The 15,136-nt window shown below is 36.9% G+C and overlaps 1 protein-coding gene and 1 long non-coding RNA gene across 2 annotated transcripts in view; both read left to right on the top strand.

Annotated features, from left to right (window-relative positions):
• The first annotated feature begins 1,731 nt into the window (after nucleotides 1–1,731).
• LOC149791841 (uncharacterized) lies at nucleotides 1,732–3,902 on the top strand. Its single transcript, XM_089969278.1, has 2 exons — nucleotides 1,732–1,825; nucleotides 2,712–3,902. Exon 2 carries the CDS (start codon nucleotides 2,712–2,714, stop codon nucleotides 3,774–3,776), a length of 1,065 nt encoding a protein of 354 aa, XP_089825404.1. The 5' UTR covers nucleotides 1,732–1,825; the 3' UTR covers nucleotides 3,777–3,902.
• A 3,602-nt stretch (nucleotides 3,903–7,504) lies between these two features.
• LOC149791839 (uncharacterized) overlaps nucleotides 7,505–15,136 on the top strand; it is a 91,842-nt gene continuing 84,210 nt past the window's right edge. Inside the window, exon 1 of the long non-coding RNA XR_016423215.1 lies at nucleotides 7,505–7,596. This is a non-coding gene — a long non-coding RNA (uncharacterized LOC149791839). The remainder of the gene's footprint in view (nucleotides 7,597–15,136) is intronic.

Raw genomic sequence — 15,136 nt, 5'->3', positions numbered from 1 at the left:
CTTTGACTCTCTCCCCCCCCACACACACACACACACACACCAGTCGGACATGGATTACATAAGGAGTTGGATACGCGAACAAAATCGTGCTTCATTTGATAGTTTAATTATTTATGGGGGGGGAATTTATTGACACGTGACAATTTCCTGGCCAGTGTTTCCTGCATGGTCATGAAACATTAAGTGTTCACTTTCCTTAGCCATTTCTGTTAGAACCACAAAATAGTAAATTATGGTCGTAATTGTAACTGGAAGATCCAGGTTGGGATTCGATTACAGCGAAAACACTTAAAGCAGGTTCATGAATGAGACGTTTATTTATAATGTGATTGAAATATGAATGAATCTGACACCAAAACTCGTGCGCATAATATCAAATAATGTAGTTAACAGAATGATGCGCATGGAGTTAAACGACTGATATAAGGAATTGATATCGTTCCAAACTGGAACTAATCAGGGCAAGAAACTTAAACAAGCAATCAAAAAGAATAAACATAAAGAACCTCTAAACGAATATGATTGATATATGACTATTTATATGTATGATCAATGCTTACAATATAACCAGTCAAATAAATAGGGTATCAAAGTATAGGGTTTGCACAACTCTGAATAAGATATAATTCAGTCACCAAGATCAAACTATAATTTATACAAAAATACGAATAATGTTTAATAATGTTTTATATATATAAATCAAGGAGACACCGCGCATGGACCGCCCCTCTCAGTCTCTAGAAGACTCGAACAATCCCCATGAGCCACTTTATTAACTGCAGACGCGTTGGTCCGGAAGCTTTGTTTTCTCACCGCGAGGAAACCCATATCGTTCCTCTTAGTGAACGTCACCACCAAAAGCAGCACAAAAATTAAACAAAACCACACAGGTCCTACTACTCCCACCCAAGATCAGCTCTACAGCTGAAGATTGCTCCCTTAATGTGAAGAGCGTCCTGTATTGTGTTAATGCTGTTTGACTTGACCCTATAAGCTCACTGGTTATGGTGCAATTCACGACCAGAAAACATAAGGCTCCAATGCCGCCGTTACGTGCAATAAGTCGTATATGCCAAAACAATACTGAATCTTGAAAGATATTAGTCCTAAATATCGTTGGGTTCCATTTACGTCAGATAGCTTTCTTTTAACAAATCATTTCCTTCCTTCCAAACTTTAGTTAGACTGGAAGAATGGTGAAACTTATTATTAATGGCGGATTGGGGCTTTAAGCTTAATCAGTTTTCTCATTGCAAGCAATTTTGGGTATAATGCATTAATGTTAATTAAGTACGCACAATTAAATGACGGTAATGACCTGCTCTCTTGTTGAAGTGGCTTATGCTGAGCTTTTGGATTATGCACTAGCGAAGCAGTCGAGATATAAATTATACACAATTCTCTACTGGCCAGTTCTTAGCATATAACTTAAAATTTCATCAATTATGGGCTTGAAAAATGATACAAATCTTTAATTTTAATTTGGATTGATAAGATGGATGGAAAACAGAGTAACAACTCTGTTTCACGCAATATCACTCGTGTGAAGTTTCATAGTAAATTTTTATGTTCAAGTTGTGTTCTTGTTTAATACGCAAGACAGTAAGCAGTTAGTCAAGTATCCTTCGAAGTTTTTCGACGTGCGTCGAAAGACGACGATATTTCGATTGTATTGTTCTTTGACGTCACTGCATAGAGACGGTGACAACGTCACGTTACAAAGTCACCTTAGCTGGCTTAACAACACTTTTCTAGTGAGATCAGTACTGCGCAGTGTTTCACCATTGCTATTCTAGAAGTAGAAAAATCAGTCTGGATAGAAAAGGTGAGAGTAATTCTGTAAAAGGTAGTTTTCTAAAAGCCAAATATCACTTTCTGGAAATTTTGCTCAAGCTCTTAATCGTTGGCTACTTTCCGACCAACGTCTTTTATTGACTGGTTTATCAATTAACTTGATGTATTCTGCTCATTTATATGTCATTCTTGAAAACTTATAGAGTCCCTCTTTCATTCTTTAGTTTGTCTTTTGGGTAATATTTCTCTAACTTCTGCTAGTTTCCTTTGAGGTTCAATATGGGGGGTTGTATGGCATATCAAGATTTCGCAGAAAGTCCTCACTTGCCTCATGTATAATATTGGCATCTGCTGCCATACAAACTTTAGAAAATATAAAACTGGAAACTACTTTTTTTCTTTCTTTTTTTTTCTTTCTTTCTTTATTTATCTATTTATTTTACTTAAATTGTATTTAAAAAGTTTGCACTATTCTTAATGGTCTAGATAGTGTCGTTAGTTTGGGTAAAATGGGGAATCCAAAAGTAAACACTGAATCGGCAATAACAATCTTTTAAATTGTAAGTTCTGGGTTTTTTGTGCCAGTTTGGGGTATAAAACCCAGAGCTGCAGCTGTGCAAGACAAGCATGTTATCACTGAGCTCTCTCTCTCTCTCAGATCATAATGACTTTTCATAAATTTCGTTATCTTTTTTATCGGAGTGGAATACGTTTTACTATTTTCGCGGTAATTATATCTTATTACCAAGTATCCAGCATTTTTTGTGGACCGGACCTTTGAATTATCCATTCATCTCTCTCTCTCGATCGATGGATCGATCGATCTATCAATCGATCGATTGCATGTACGTCTAACATTAAGCTCTATTTTCTCACAGTGAAATAAATACATCAGTGTTCACCGTCTTTTTTTCCAGATGACCTACAACACCAAAGATATTGTGGTAAAATTAGAGACATCCTACGACATTTCTGATCCTGAAAGAGCTTCTATTGCTGCCATTGGGTCTCATATGACCCTTGGAAACTGGGACGAGAACCGACCCCTTCTGGCGATCAACACATTTGGAAACCAGTGGGAAATCTACATTTCTGCCAGAGCTGGGACCCATATCTACTGGAAGTGGGTGATATACGACCTGCGGAAGAGAAAGATGTTACTGTGGGAAGACAAGATTGATGTTCGGAAGCTAGTAGTCCCTTTCAATGATTCCCATATTATTGTCCCATGGAATAAGGCACAGAGTATACCGCTATCGTTGTATGATGGCCCTTCCTGCGATCCATACGAAAGTGTTATGATCAAGAAATCTACCGCAAGAGATGATAAAGAACCCGAACAGGCATCAACCCCTAGATCTCATATTGAGAACCATAGGGTCTCTCAGCCAAAGATAACTATGCCTTACCTAGGAAATCTCTCCATCGGAAATAATGACTACATTTCACTCTTTCGAGCTTTAAGCTCAAAATATGGCAGGCAAAACACCGTGGTTTCTTCCACTGTGCAACAAGGAGTAGTACAGGAGCCTAACGCAGTCAATTCAAAGATGGCGGGAAAGGTTGCACACGCAAATCTTAACGTGTCTACATCAAAACTCACAAAGATAACAGAAGTCGAAGAAAACGGCAACACTTTCAAAACACAACAGAAAGGTCCGAACACAAAACATAATCCGTTCCTAAATGAGGGAAAAGGAAACAGCACAAAGATGTCTGGGGACCATTTGAAACTTAAAGTGTCTGTAAGGGATAAACTTTCACGAATAAGTGACAGAAAGAGGTCCCAACATTTACAAAGACGCACAAGATTTACTGCTTGTCGTCAGTCAAACTCTTTAAAGCACGACAATACTAGAGCTGTCGTATCGTTGGACAATTGGCACAACGGTCAAGGTTTTGTTGGAAATATTGGAAATCCAATTGTAGGTGTGATCGCCCTTTGCGTTGTTTGCTACTCCATTTACACAAAGTTCTTTTAAGTTTTACCGATAATAACATCGGAAAACATAATTAAATCGTACTTTTATTCATCAGTGTGAATAATCAACTTGAGTGTATTATTCATATTTTCTTTTTCTTTCTTTAAATAAAATCCTTATATGTTTGGTTTCCTTTAATTTTTATTTAATACAGAATAAATAAAACAGCTACATGTTGCAGTACAACCTGCCTTATTAACCACGTCATTATTACTGTAACGGTTTTTGACCGTAATGTACTTTATTACTGGTACCTTTATTTTTTAAATATACCTTATGCGATTATTTGGATCAAAAGTATGACAAACTCAGACCTTTTTCTGCATAATATGTCCATTTATTCAAGCCGCAAACTTAAGAGAAAATATACAGCAATAATCGAATAACCAGCAATCATCTAAATTCATGGAAATGCTTCACGATGGTGGAAATATGAACTTTGACTTCGGGTCTGACATTCGGGTATTTTCTTGTACAGTCGATTTTGATACATGTTTGTAGTCACTGACAATCAGAGAAAAATGAAAACAATTTTCTGTCCTCGTGACCTGAGTCCTACACAGATAATAACTCCTTAATGATGGTATGGATGGGGTGATATTGCTGAAAGGATTCTCTTTATTTGTTTACTATACAATTGTAGTATACAATCGTGGGCAATCTTAGGCAGGAAACGACTTTATCACCTGAAATTCTTAGGTGCAAATTATGTTCACTCATCGAAGGCACAGAAGTTCATAAGATTGAGAATTTTAGTCTAAGAATGTCTGATATTTGAAGAGAAATGTGCGCATTCAATGATCACACATCCGTTTATAGACTTGAATGGGTGTGATATAAGGAAATAATTATTCTCATTGAATGATGGCACAATTTGTATTAATAAAAACGTGGTATGTGGAGAAAAAATGGACTCATTCAATGACCACATACAAATTAATAGAAAAGATGCCTTTGTAAAAACAATTAAAATCACAGACTAAAGAAGCAAAATTTAATAAATTATTTTACACGATATATTCATTTTTGTGACGTCTTCTAGACTTTCCACACAGAAATACGTAACTTTGGCACACTTTGACACTTTGACATATTAAAGCCTTGAATACCATTTGATATAATCGCATTATTTTGTGCTTATATTTACATTTTATTAATAGAAACAGAATTATTACCCTACAACGAAAAACCTAATATGAATTTTAACTCGGCCTGAAATGGTTCAAATATGGGGCAAACGTTTTTGTAATTATTTTCATGATTTGCTGAATAATAAAAAAAACACATTGATTATGATTGTTCCGTTAAAAACTGTTAAAGACTAATTTGATTGGGTCTAGCTGCTTTGTTTAGGTCAAGACTTGTTATCAAATTCATTATTGTTGTTTACACATTACCATTCAGGAATAACTATTTGATTTATTTTATAACTTAATAACTGTTAAATATTTGTCATTTCTGTCACATTAGGCCATAGAAACAGCTCCTTTTAAACCTAGAATACCCTCCAATTAATTTTCAAGCCTTGATTGCATTCCATTTCTACTTTTTTAATGACAAAATTACTAACAATTATATGCATGAATCGTGCAACAACTTGGAATGTTGGAATGGGCTTCGTAACCACGAAATATGTCTCTACGTAGCAATGATAACAGTCCCTAGACCGCTCTGGTGGCCTAGTGGTTAGCGGGTTCGAACCCCGGCCGAATCATTCCAATGACTTATAAAAATGGTACTAGCAGCTACCTTGCTATTCGCTCAGTATTAAGTAGTTAGTGCTAGGACCGGTCGACCTGGTGTCAGGATAATGTGCCTGAGTGGGACATGATGCTACATGTATGTGACACAATGCCCAAGTGATAAACTGTCACACTGCAGACATAGTAGCGATATGATGGAAAATTGTTACAGCTACGTTAAAAATCGAAATCACACACACACACACACACACACACACACACACACACACATAACATAACAGTCCCTTTACGCTTTCCTACTTTTGTATTATCACTTTAAGGTACAAAATTATTAAAAGTATTTAATCGAACTTCATAAATAAATAATAAGACACTTTATTTCATGCTAAGCAGTGAATTACATGATCTTCTAATTAAAATAATATTGATATTTCACTAGTGAAAAAATAACTATTATTTCACTATAGTGGAAAAACTACTTTTTGGGGTCAGAACATACTTACCTCCCTTTGATTTTCTGTCAGTGGACTACATTTTCCTTATGTAGTGGTTGTTTTCTTATTAATAACCCCTGTATATTATCCTTGAAACTTGTAGTTTGTTATTCTGAAAATATCAGTTAATTTTTATCACTCTGAAGTGGAAATGATTTTGTGCGCAGGTACACATGGCACAGCATAATATGTACGGTAAACATCTGACATTACCGTAAGAAATCTGCTAAATCACTGTGTCACAAACTTTAGGTAGCCAACTTATGTGAGCATAAAATAAAAGGAATATTTGCTTGAAACGAATGAATAACGGATACATTTCATCTCGTGGGTGAAAAACTCTAGTATTTTCACTCGTGGCTTTGCCACTCGTGAAAATACTGAGTTTTTCATCCACTCGATGAAATATATCCGCTGTTCACTCGTTTAAAGCAAATATCCTCTATTTATTTCTTGAAAATATTCGTTTTAGACCGACATTCCCAAAAGTAGCATGAAGACCTCACGAAACAAACTAAAACACATTGAGGATGTTGACATTGTGTTGCAGGCCAAATGTTGCCTTCGAAAAAGGACAAACAACCCCCCTAGACTTGCCCCCCACCCCACCCCCCAGGAAAATACAAATATTTTTATGCGTTTAATGTTACAAATTTATATCGTACGAGGCATATATTATTATTCATGTACACCGATGAAAATCTCTAAAGATGTTTGTTGATCAAGTTTGACTTCCAAACACTCAAACAACCCCTCAATGCTATTTTGGAATTCAATTTGTTCTGCGATCGTTTTCTCCAGAATAGGTCTTTCCAGTTGACGCCCAACATAACTACGAAATTCGAAGTAGTGATAGTAGACAGGTATGTCATTCTATGTGCATTTACAACTTTTCAAACATAGGATTTGACCCAGAATTATTCTGTACAAATTGTCAAAATAATCTTTAGTCGAGAAATAGCAGTTTCTAAAATGTACATCGATGTGTGCGGACGAAAGTGTATTTCACATTTTAAATAATTGGCGAGATCGTACTTGAAACCGTCAGTTTCACTTTCATTTCAGGATTGATTCTCTCTCTCTCTCTCTCTCTCTCTCTCTCTCTGGTTTCATATTTGTTTAAATTCTAACAATACAACTTTGCTTTAACGTCCAAGAAAAGAACTAAAATCCTTGTGTTCTCAGTATCTCATTAAACCATCATCAAGGTTTTAATTTCATTGGAGATTACTGGTTTTCAACCCTTTTCTGGTTTTGTTTAGCTGACTACAATGGAATAAATACATTTAGACCAGAAACTCCAGCCATTGCGAAAACAAACAGTGTCCTAAAACCACCCGCAAGAATATATCGTATTACCTTGTAAACAGTGATATCATTGGTAGGCCTAATTTAGAAAGTTAGTAAGATACGACACGAGCGACCTTGCACTTAGAAGCTATTAGACTCACATTCGAAACAGACGATGATCTGAGATTTTTTTTCTTTCTGTGACATCACTGCAGAGCGACCTTGACAACGTCACGATACTATGTCACGTCAGATGGCTTAGCAACGATCATAGGAGACATATGCTTCACCATTGCTATCACAGATACGAAGAAAACAGATTTTATGGAAAAGGTGAGAGGAATTCTTAAGAAAGTAGTCTTGCAGAGATAGATGTAACTTATAGTATTCTAAAGGCAAATATAACTTTGGAAATATTGCGCAATAAGGCGATATTCCACCATCACTAATCTTGGCTACTTTTCATCGGAACAACGTCTTGTATTTTTGTTGTTTATATTTTCATCTCAGTTTACGGTATCTAAAACATCTCAGGGCTTCAGTTCGGTTGCATGTCTTCCTGGACAACTTATAAAGTCTTTTTTCTCGAGGGTCATTTGAGGTTTCAAACGGGGTTGGGTTGTATGGCATTTAGATATTTGTCGAAAATTTCTTCTGCCAAACTAGTTTTAGAATATGGAACACCAGACATTTTATATTTTTATATTTTACTCTTAACTGTTCCAAAACTCTTCAAATTCTTGACTGTCTAGGCACTTGTATTAGGCTTTCGTAAGTTTGGAGAAAATGGAGCACCTGAAAGCAATGTCTGAATTGCCGTATCTGGGTATAGAAACCGGAAATGAAAAAGACCAGCGTGTTATTAGTGCGCTATCCTTGCTCCCTTAAGAGCTTTATGGTTTTTGATACAATATTTTTGGTCATGGTTTTGAAGCGATGGAAGCTCAGAACGTTGTATCAACTTGGCATCAGTGATAGATTTTTTTTTTCAAGCATCCAACAATTGCTGAGTACTTTGACTGACTACCTTTCTCCGAAAACTTATGAGGACTTGGAATACATTTCCCCCAAAACTCATAACTCACGAGGACTTGGACTACCTTTCCCCTAAAACTCATGAGGACTTGGACTACTTTTCCCGAAAACTCACGAGGACTTGGACTGCCTTTCCGAGAAACCTCAGGAATTAATAGTGATTATACTGTCTTTGTTATCCATGCTAATGTTGGAGTTGTTCTTAACATCACAGCCATCACGCAAAAAGTATGACTGAATCAGCATAAAAAAGAAACTAAAGGTTAAAAAACCAAACAAACTTCTGAAGTGACATACTTACTTGAAAATGTCAGAATTTATAATATGGATACGGCTAGTTGTTTTCTCTCTCCAATTATAAGCATAATGATTTCCAACGATAGATATATCATAGTAAAAATGGAGACATCCTACGATATTTCTGATCCTGAAAGTGCATCCGTTGCTGCCATTGGGTCTCATGTACCCCTGGGAACTGGAATGAGAACCGACCCCTTTTGGCGATCAACAAAATTTGTAACCAGTAGTAAATCTACATTTCTGCTAGAGCTGGGACCCGTATCTACTGGAAGTGAATCGCATACGATCTGAGGAAGAGAAAAATCTTATTGTCAGAAGACAAATTTGGTGTCCGAGAGCTTGTGGTGCCTTTCAATGATTCCCACATTATTGTCCCATGGAACAAAGTACAGAATAAACCATTACCACTGCCTGAGGGTCCGTCATGTGATCTCAACGGATTTACTGTTTGCGTAAATTCAGAATAAATAAAGTCATACCACACTGCTCAGCCTGCTAGAATTTACTATTCCAGAGACATTGGAAACACAGTCGTGGGAGCGATGGCCCTTGGAGTTGTTTTCTACTCAGTTTACAGACGATTATTTTGAGTCAAGGATAATCATCGTTTAACATGATGCAATCGATATTTTATTCGTTGCATCAGTGTTGAGAGGTTCATTGTCAACCAATGAAAATCTCAACATTGATGAAACGAACAAAATATCGATAGCTGACTACAATGGACTAAATAAATTTACATCGCAAACTCCAGCCATTGCAAAAACAAAAGGTTGTCCTGAAACCACCCGCAAGCAAATCTCGTAATACATTGTAAACGGTGATATCATTGGTAATTTAGAAAGCTAGCAAGATAGGAGGCGAGCGACCTTGCACTTAGAGGCTGTTAGACTCGCACTGGAAACACGATGATCTGGTTTTATTTTTCTGTGACATCACTGTAGAGCGACCTTGACAACGCCACGTTACTATGTCACCTCAGATGGCTTAACAACGATCATAGGAGATGCATGCTTCAACATTGCTATTACAGATACAAAGAAAACAGATTTTATAGAAATGGTGAGAGGAATTCTTAAGAAAGTAGCCTTGCAGAGATAGATGTAACTTATAGTATTCTAAAGGCTATCTTTTTTATTTCCTTCTTTGAATACATTCTTAATTTGAACTTTTCATTTCTTATTTTATACATATGTGAATACAATAACTTCATTGTACCACACCACCAACCCTTACGGAAATCTAAATTAAACTCTCCATCACAGACTGGTTTTCATAGCACCGTTTACATTAATTAATTTATACTGTATTAGTCTTGAATTATCGAACACCTATTCATAACAGACAAAATGAGTAAGCTCCTTGAGGTCCGCTAAAAACAACGTTTACTGTATACAGGGCCAGCGCCAGACCCGGCCAGACTATCTGGCGCCCTAGGCAAGGTTAGATTCTGGCGCCCCCCCCCCCCGGAAAATATCAATTTCCAAATTTATAAACAATAAAAAAAAATTAAAAATGCGCCCCCTGAAATCAGCGCCCTAGGCGGCTGCCTAGTTTGCCTGTATGGTAGCGCCGGCCCTGACTGTATATATTTGCCTGCATGCAAATGGTTTAACTTTACACAGGTACACAAACGCTTAAACGATTACTGTTCTGGACTCGTTTCAGAAAGCAACGCAATTTACGCACACAATTTTCGTAATTTTAAGTGTCAGAAATCTTATTGTAAAGTTATCCATAGAAAAAGTTTGTACGTCAAAACTGATTTTTGTGTACGCTACTCTTTTGTATGGGGGGTAAGTAGCAGCAGAGAGGGTGAACAGACCACTTAGGGGAATGGTCACCCTTGTGTTTTACCAAAAAAAATAGTGACCACTCATAGAGGTCAATTACCACGTCTACGATTATTGTTTGTCCCAAACAGAATTGTAGACGAGCCCTCTCTGCTGCTATCAATATTGGGAATCATCATCTGAATCATGGGAATCTTCATCTGTTTCATCTTCATCTGAATCTTCGGAATTTGTTCTATGTTTCAAGTAATATTCAAGTTCTGATGGTGGTTTTTCTATTTTGGGATTTATGTTTTTTCTTTTTCTGTAATAGTTCATCAAACTTCGATATCGATCTCCACCGCAATTTTTGCAAATCTGATATAATCCTCTAACACCGTTGTTACATCCAACACATCTTCGTGGACCAGCATGAGGGTTTTTCTTTATAAGATAATTATGTTTCTTGCAATATTCTCCACGGCACCTTTTGTTGCATTTATCTGTTGTTCCTTGACGCAGCCACGCACAGTTGTTCATTTTATTAATGATATCTGTTTAATTCAATTTAATTTTATCATCACCCCTGTTACCCAAATATTTTATCAATACCCACACGATATCTTGTTCTTGGATCATGTAAATTTATTGTTATAAATCCATGCGGGGTAGCTTGCGCTCGTGAGAAGAAATTTTTGAATTTAATTATATCCATGTCACCACCACACCAAGTTTGATGAATATTTCGCAACGTGTGTGTGTCTACGCCATTAAACACAACTAAAATGTTGCAGTTGTCTCTGATCACCTTCGGAATTTGTGTATATCGTTGAGTAACATAGATCACGTCTGTATTTTTGTGTCTCCCTCGGGAAAATATTCTGGCTGGATTTGATTGTTTATCTAGCATCACATCGTCGTATACAACTAAATTATTAATAAATCCGTCTATGGAATCTACGGATGGTGCTTCATCAATATCGGTTATAAACTCTATAACATCATTATCTTCATCCAGTAATCGCGCGTTTTCATTGAAATCTTTAAGTACATCATAACATCGCTGATCATCAACGGATGGTGCTACTAAATACAACTTATCCCATTTCAACCATCTCATTATCAGATTAAGTAATAATTGCGTCTTACCCGATCCAGATGGTCCTATGATAATCATTCTGATGGAGTTCGGTAGCGCAGGATGATGCTTAACTGGCTCTCGCTGCCGAGTTGCTGAGAAATCAATTATATCCATATATATTATAACATGAATTTATATTGTTTACGCTGTAAAGTTAAAACTCCAACTATTGATTTAGCTACAGTTACAACAAAAAATAAAAAAATAGCGTACGGTGGAAAATGTTCTGTATGCTGTAGAAAGAAATTTTCATTTTTACCTAATAAGCGCGGTGGTGATATTGCTAATTTGATGTCAAAGTTTCCAGGTGCTCCATGGGCTAAATACAGCGGAGAAAAACATCTACCAGGATATAATTATTGCGGTCCTGGTACTCGACTCGATATCAGGCTCGATAATCAAGATCAACCAAAACCAGGCGAGGAACCAATAAATGCTATTGATCGAGCTTGTCATGCTCATGATGTAGCTTATAAAAGTCAAAATCTACAAGATAGGCATATTGCAGATGTAAAATTAATTCATTCATTAAATTCTATAAAAAATAAAAATATTAGAGAATCATTAGCTAATTGGTTAGTAAGATCCTCGATGAAAGGTAAATTAGCGATTGGGGCTGGTAATTAATAATGGAATCAATTTATTATTCACCGAGAGGATACTGGAGAGGCAAAGCAGCAATTGGTAAACTCGCTGATGCAGCATCGGTTAAACATTCTACTGCTAGCGCGTGGTTGTCCAGGCAGGCAATATGGCAAATTTATCTACCACGTCCTAAACAAATTCAGTACGCGTATTTCGATGTCAGTGTTCCTAATGAAGTTCATCAAGCTGATATTCTGTTTTTACCGCATGATACTGTGCGTGGAAAAACGTACAAGTACGCGTTAACCGTAGTTGATGTTGCAAGTAGATATAAAGAAGTAGAGCCGCTATCAGCAAAAACATCATCTGAAGTAGCCGATGCGTTTGAACGAATTTATCAACGAGGACTCGGACCACAAGGTGGTCTACGATGGCCACAGCTACTACAGGTTGATCCTGGTAGGGAATTTCTTGGTCCAGTATCATCGCTGATGAAACAACATAATACCAAAATACGACGAGGTCATACTGCAATTCACCGTGATCAAGCAATTGTTGAGCGATTTAATCGAACACTTGCTGAACGGTTATTTGGATATCAATACGCGAGGGAATTTATTCAGGATAAAAGATCTCGCGAATGGGTTGCAAGATTACCAAACGTGATAGCTGCATTAAATAATGAGATCACACGAACAACCAACATGAAACCCATTAGCGCGGTCACAAAAAAAAATATACCAACACAACGGAAAGATGCTGGAAAACAAAAAATATTAGGTGATGTCACAGTCAGATATTTATATGAGCCTGGTGAACTTGAAGGTGGTAAAGCGAGAGCGACTGATCCTATTTGGAGTGTTACCACACACAAAATATCTACCGTGACAAGATCCACTGGGAGAAACGCAGGCGTTTCCAGACCTGCAATCTACAGATTAGATTCGGCCGCTCCTCAACGTGGATTTACACGTGAACAACTACAAATAATTTCCGCGGATACACAACTACCGCCGCGATCACTTCGGTGATTTCGATCACTTAACTAGCACCCAAGGTGCCAGTACTCAAGGCGCTAGCGCCTCTACGTCGATTACACTCAAGACAGGTTAACATGGTATTTTCTCGTGTATGACCGCGACTATTATCTTTTCTATCTACGGTAAATTGTCTTGAATCATTACTCGAATACCGCCATAACATTATACAATTACAACTGGTGCAATGATTGTTCTGCTGCTATTTTAACTTAATAATAAATTCAACATCAAGATCAAAGTCACGTTTATTTTTTTTGTCAGATTGTTCGTATCCGATTAATTTTTTTCTTATTATATCATCATCGATGATGTTAAATTTATCAACGATTTCAGGAACTATAATTCTACGTAATTGAGATATATTTCTGACCCTCGATACCGCTAAATAAACTAAATTTGACCACTCGATGCGATCGTCTACAATCCAGACTCGTGTGTCAGAAATAGTTAATCCCTGAGACGAGTGGATAGTCATAGCGTATCCCAACACCCATGGAGATTTGTCAGCGCGTAATGCATCTTCGACCACACTGATATCAACGGCGACAATATCATTTAATATGAGATTCTGTTTCCTTAACTCTGTCAAGGGTCCTGGAATATCAACATTAATATTCTGTTTTCGTGTATCTGATGGTCTATAACACAACGGAACGGGTAGTTCTGAATATTGTTCTTTATGCAGTTGAAATAACTGTTGTTGTAAAGCGTCTCTGATTATTTTTCTACTTGCTACGATCAAATCGTTGGGTCTCCATGAGTTCAAAAAATCACTCATTGAGGTCTCTGAGATCACTCCACGTATTATTTCACACTGAATTTTGTTTGATTGTAATCTGATTAATTTTTTAAACTCCTTCAAATTTGCATCAAGAGCTCTATGATCATCATCTATTTCTTCGTAATAATCGACGAAATTTTTTAACCAATCATGTGGAGATGGTCCAACAAAGGGCGGAGGTTGACCATGATCGCCACACATTATTATGGCGGTATTTTTCGTCAACAACCAATCAAGAAACATTTTTAATGTATCCAATGACACCGTACATATCTCGTCCCAAATAATTATTTTAGGTATATATTTTTCTCCCATTCGTTCAGGAGTCCATGTATCCCCGCGCCACCGAAAGAAACTATGATACGTGCACGATTGTACTTGCCGCTGTTTCATCTCACGTGCAAGTCTATGTGTGGGTGTCAGCACGATTATATCTGAATTTCTAAAAACATTAATCGTTCGAGTTGTTTTGCCGCATCCACCAGGTCCACTGAGATATACTGTCTTATATCTAGTTATTGGATCACTCAAAGATGGTGCCTTCGACATTTCTGATATTTTATTACACTTACGATAAAAATGTCTCATTGGAACATCTGCTGATTCTACATAATTGTGTAATAGTTCCTTTTTTATTCTCCACGAACCCCATCGTTCATCATTACTTGTAAATTTCATAACAGGTTCTAAATATTTACTTGAAATATAAAACGAGTCCGTTGCGACTCTGACTGCGGTCTTGGGAAATCTATTAATCATCGATAATAAATTTATGGAAACATAAGCCAACATGGAAGATCTTAGATGAGTATATTGCGGGGATACGTCATTTATGTAACTAACGATCGTACCTAATTTTGTTCCGTCGGATAAATAAACACTCTCTCGATTTACAAACGTATTTCTCGCTGTTGTATCAGCGATTATAAAATCGTACTCGGCATCATCTAAAATTAATCGTGCGTGATGTCTTTTATAATCATATGCACCACCTTGAGTAAATTTACCTATAATTTTTCTACCGAGATCTTTTGCGGTTTTGAGTTTATTAGGAATATCATCTTCGGAAACATCCTTAAACTCGCTAATAACTTCAGAATCTGACATGGGCAACCAAACTTTGGTCTGTGCATGATATGATATAATTGCCTCACTGACCACCAACGATGTCAGTATCATACAATCTAGCATATATCGCAACAAAACTATAGGTGCCCAA

This window comes from Sinohyriopsis cumingii, chromosome 9 (assembly GCF_028554795.1).
Source record: "Sinohyriopsis cumingii isolate HCF-2022 chromosome 9, ASM2855479v2, whole genome shotgun sequence".
In the NCBI taxonomy this organism is placed as follows: Eukaryota; Metazoa; Mollusca; class Bivalvia; order Unionida; family Unionidae; genus Sinohyriopsis; species Sinohyriopsis cumingii.
The sequence above is the reverse complement of the archived record's forward strand: the minus strand, read 5'-3'. Positions and strand labels throughout refer to the sequence as shown.

What these genes read in the sequence shown, in the direction of transcription:
- LOC149791841 (XM_089969278.1), top strand. Translation starts at nt 2,712, where the DNA reads ATGACCTACAACACCAAAGATATTGTGGTAAAATTAGAGACATCCTAC.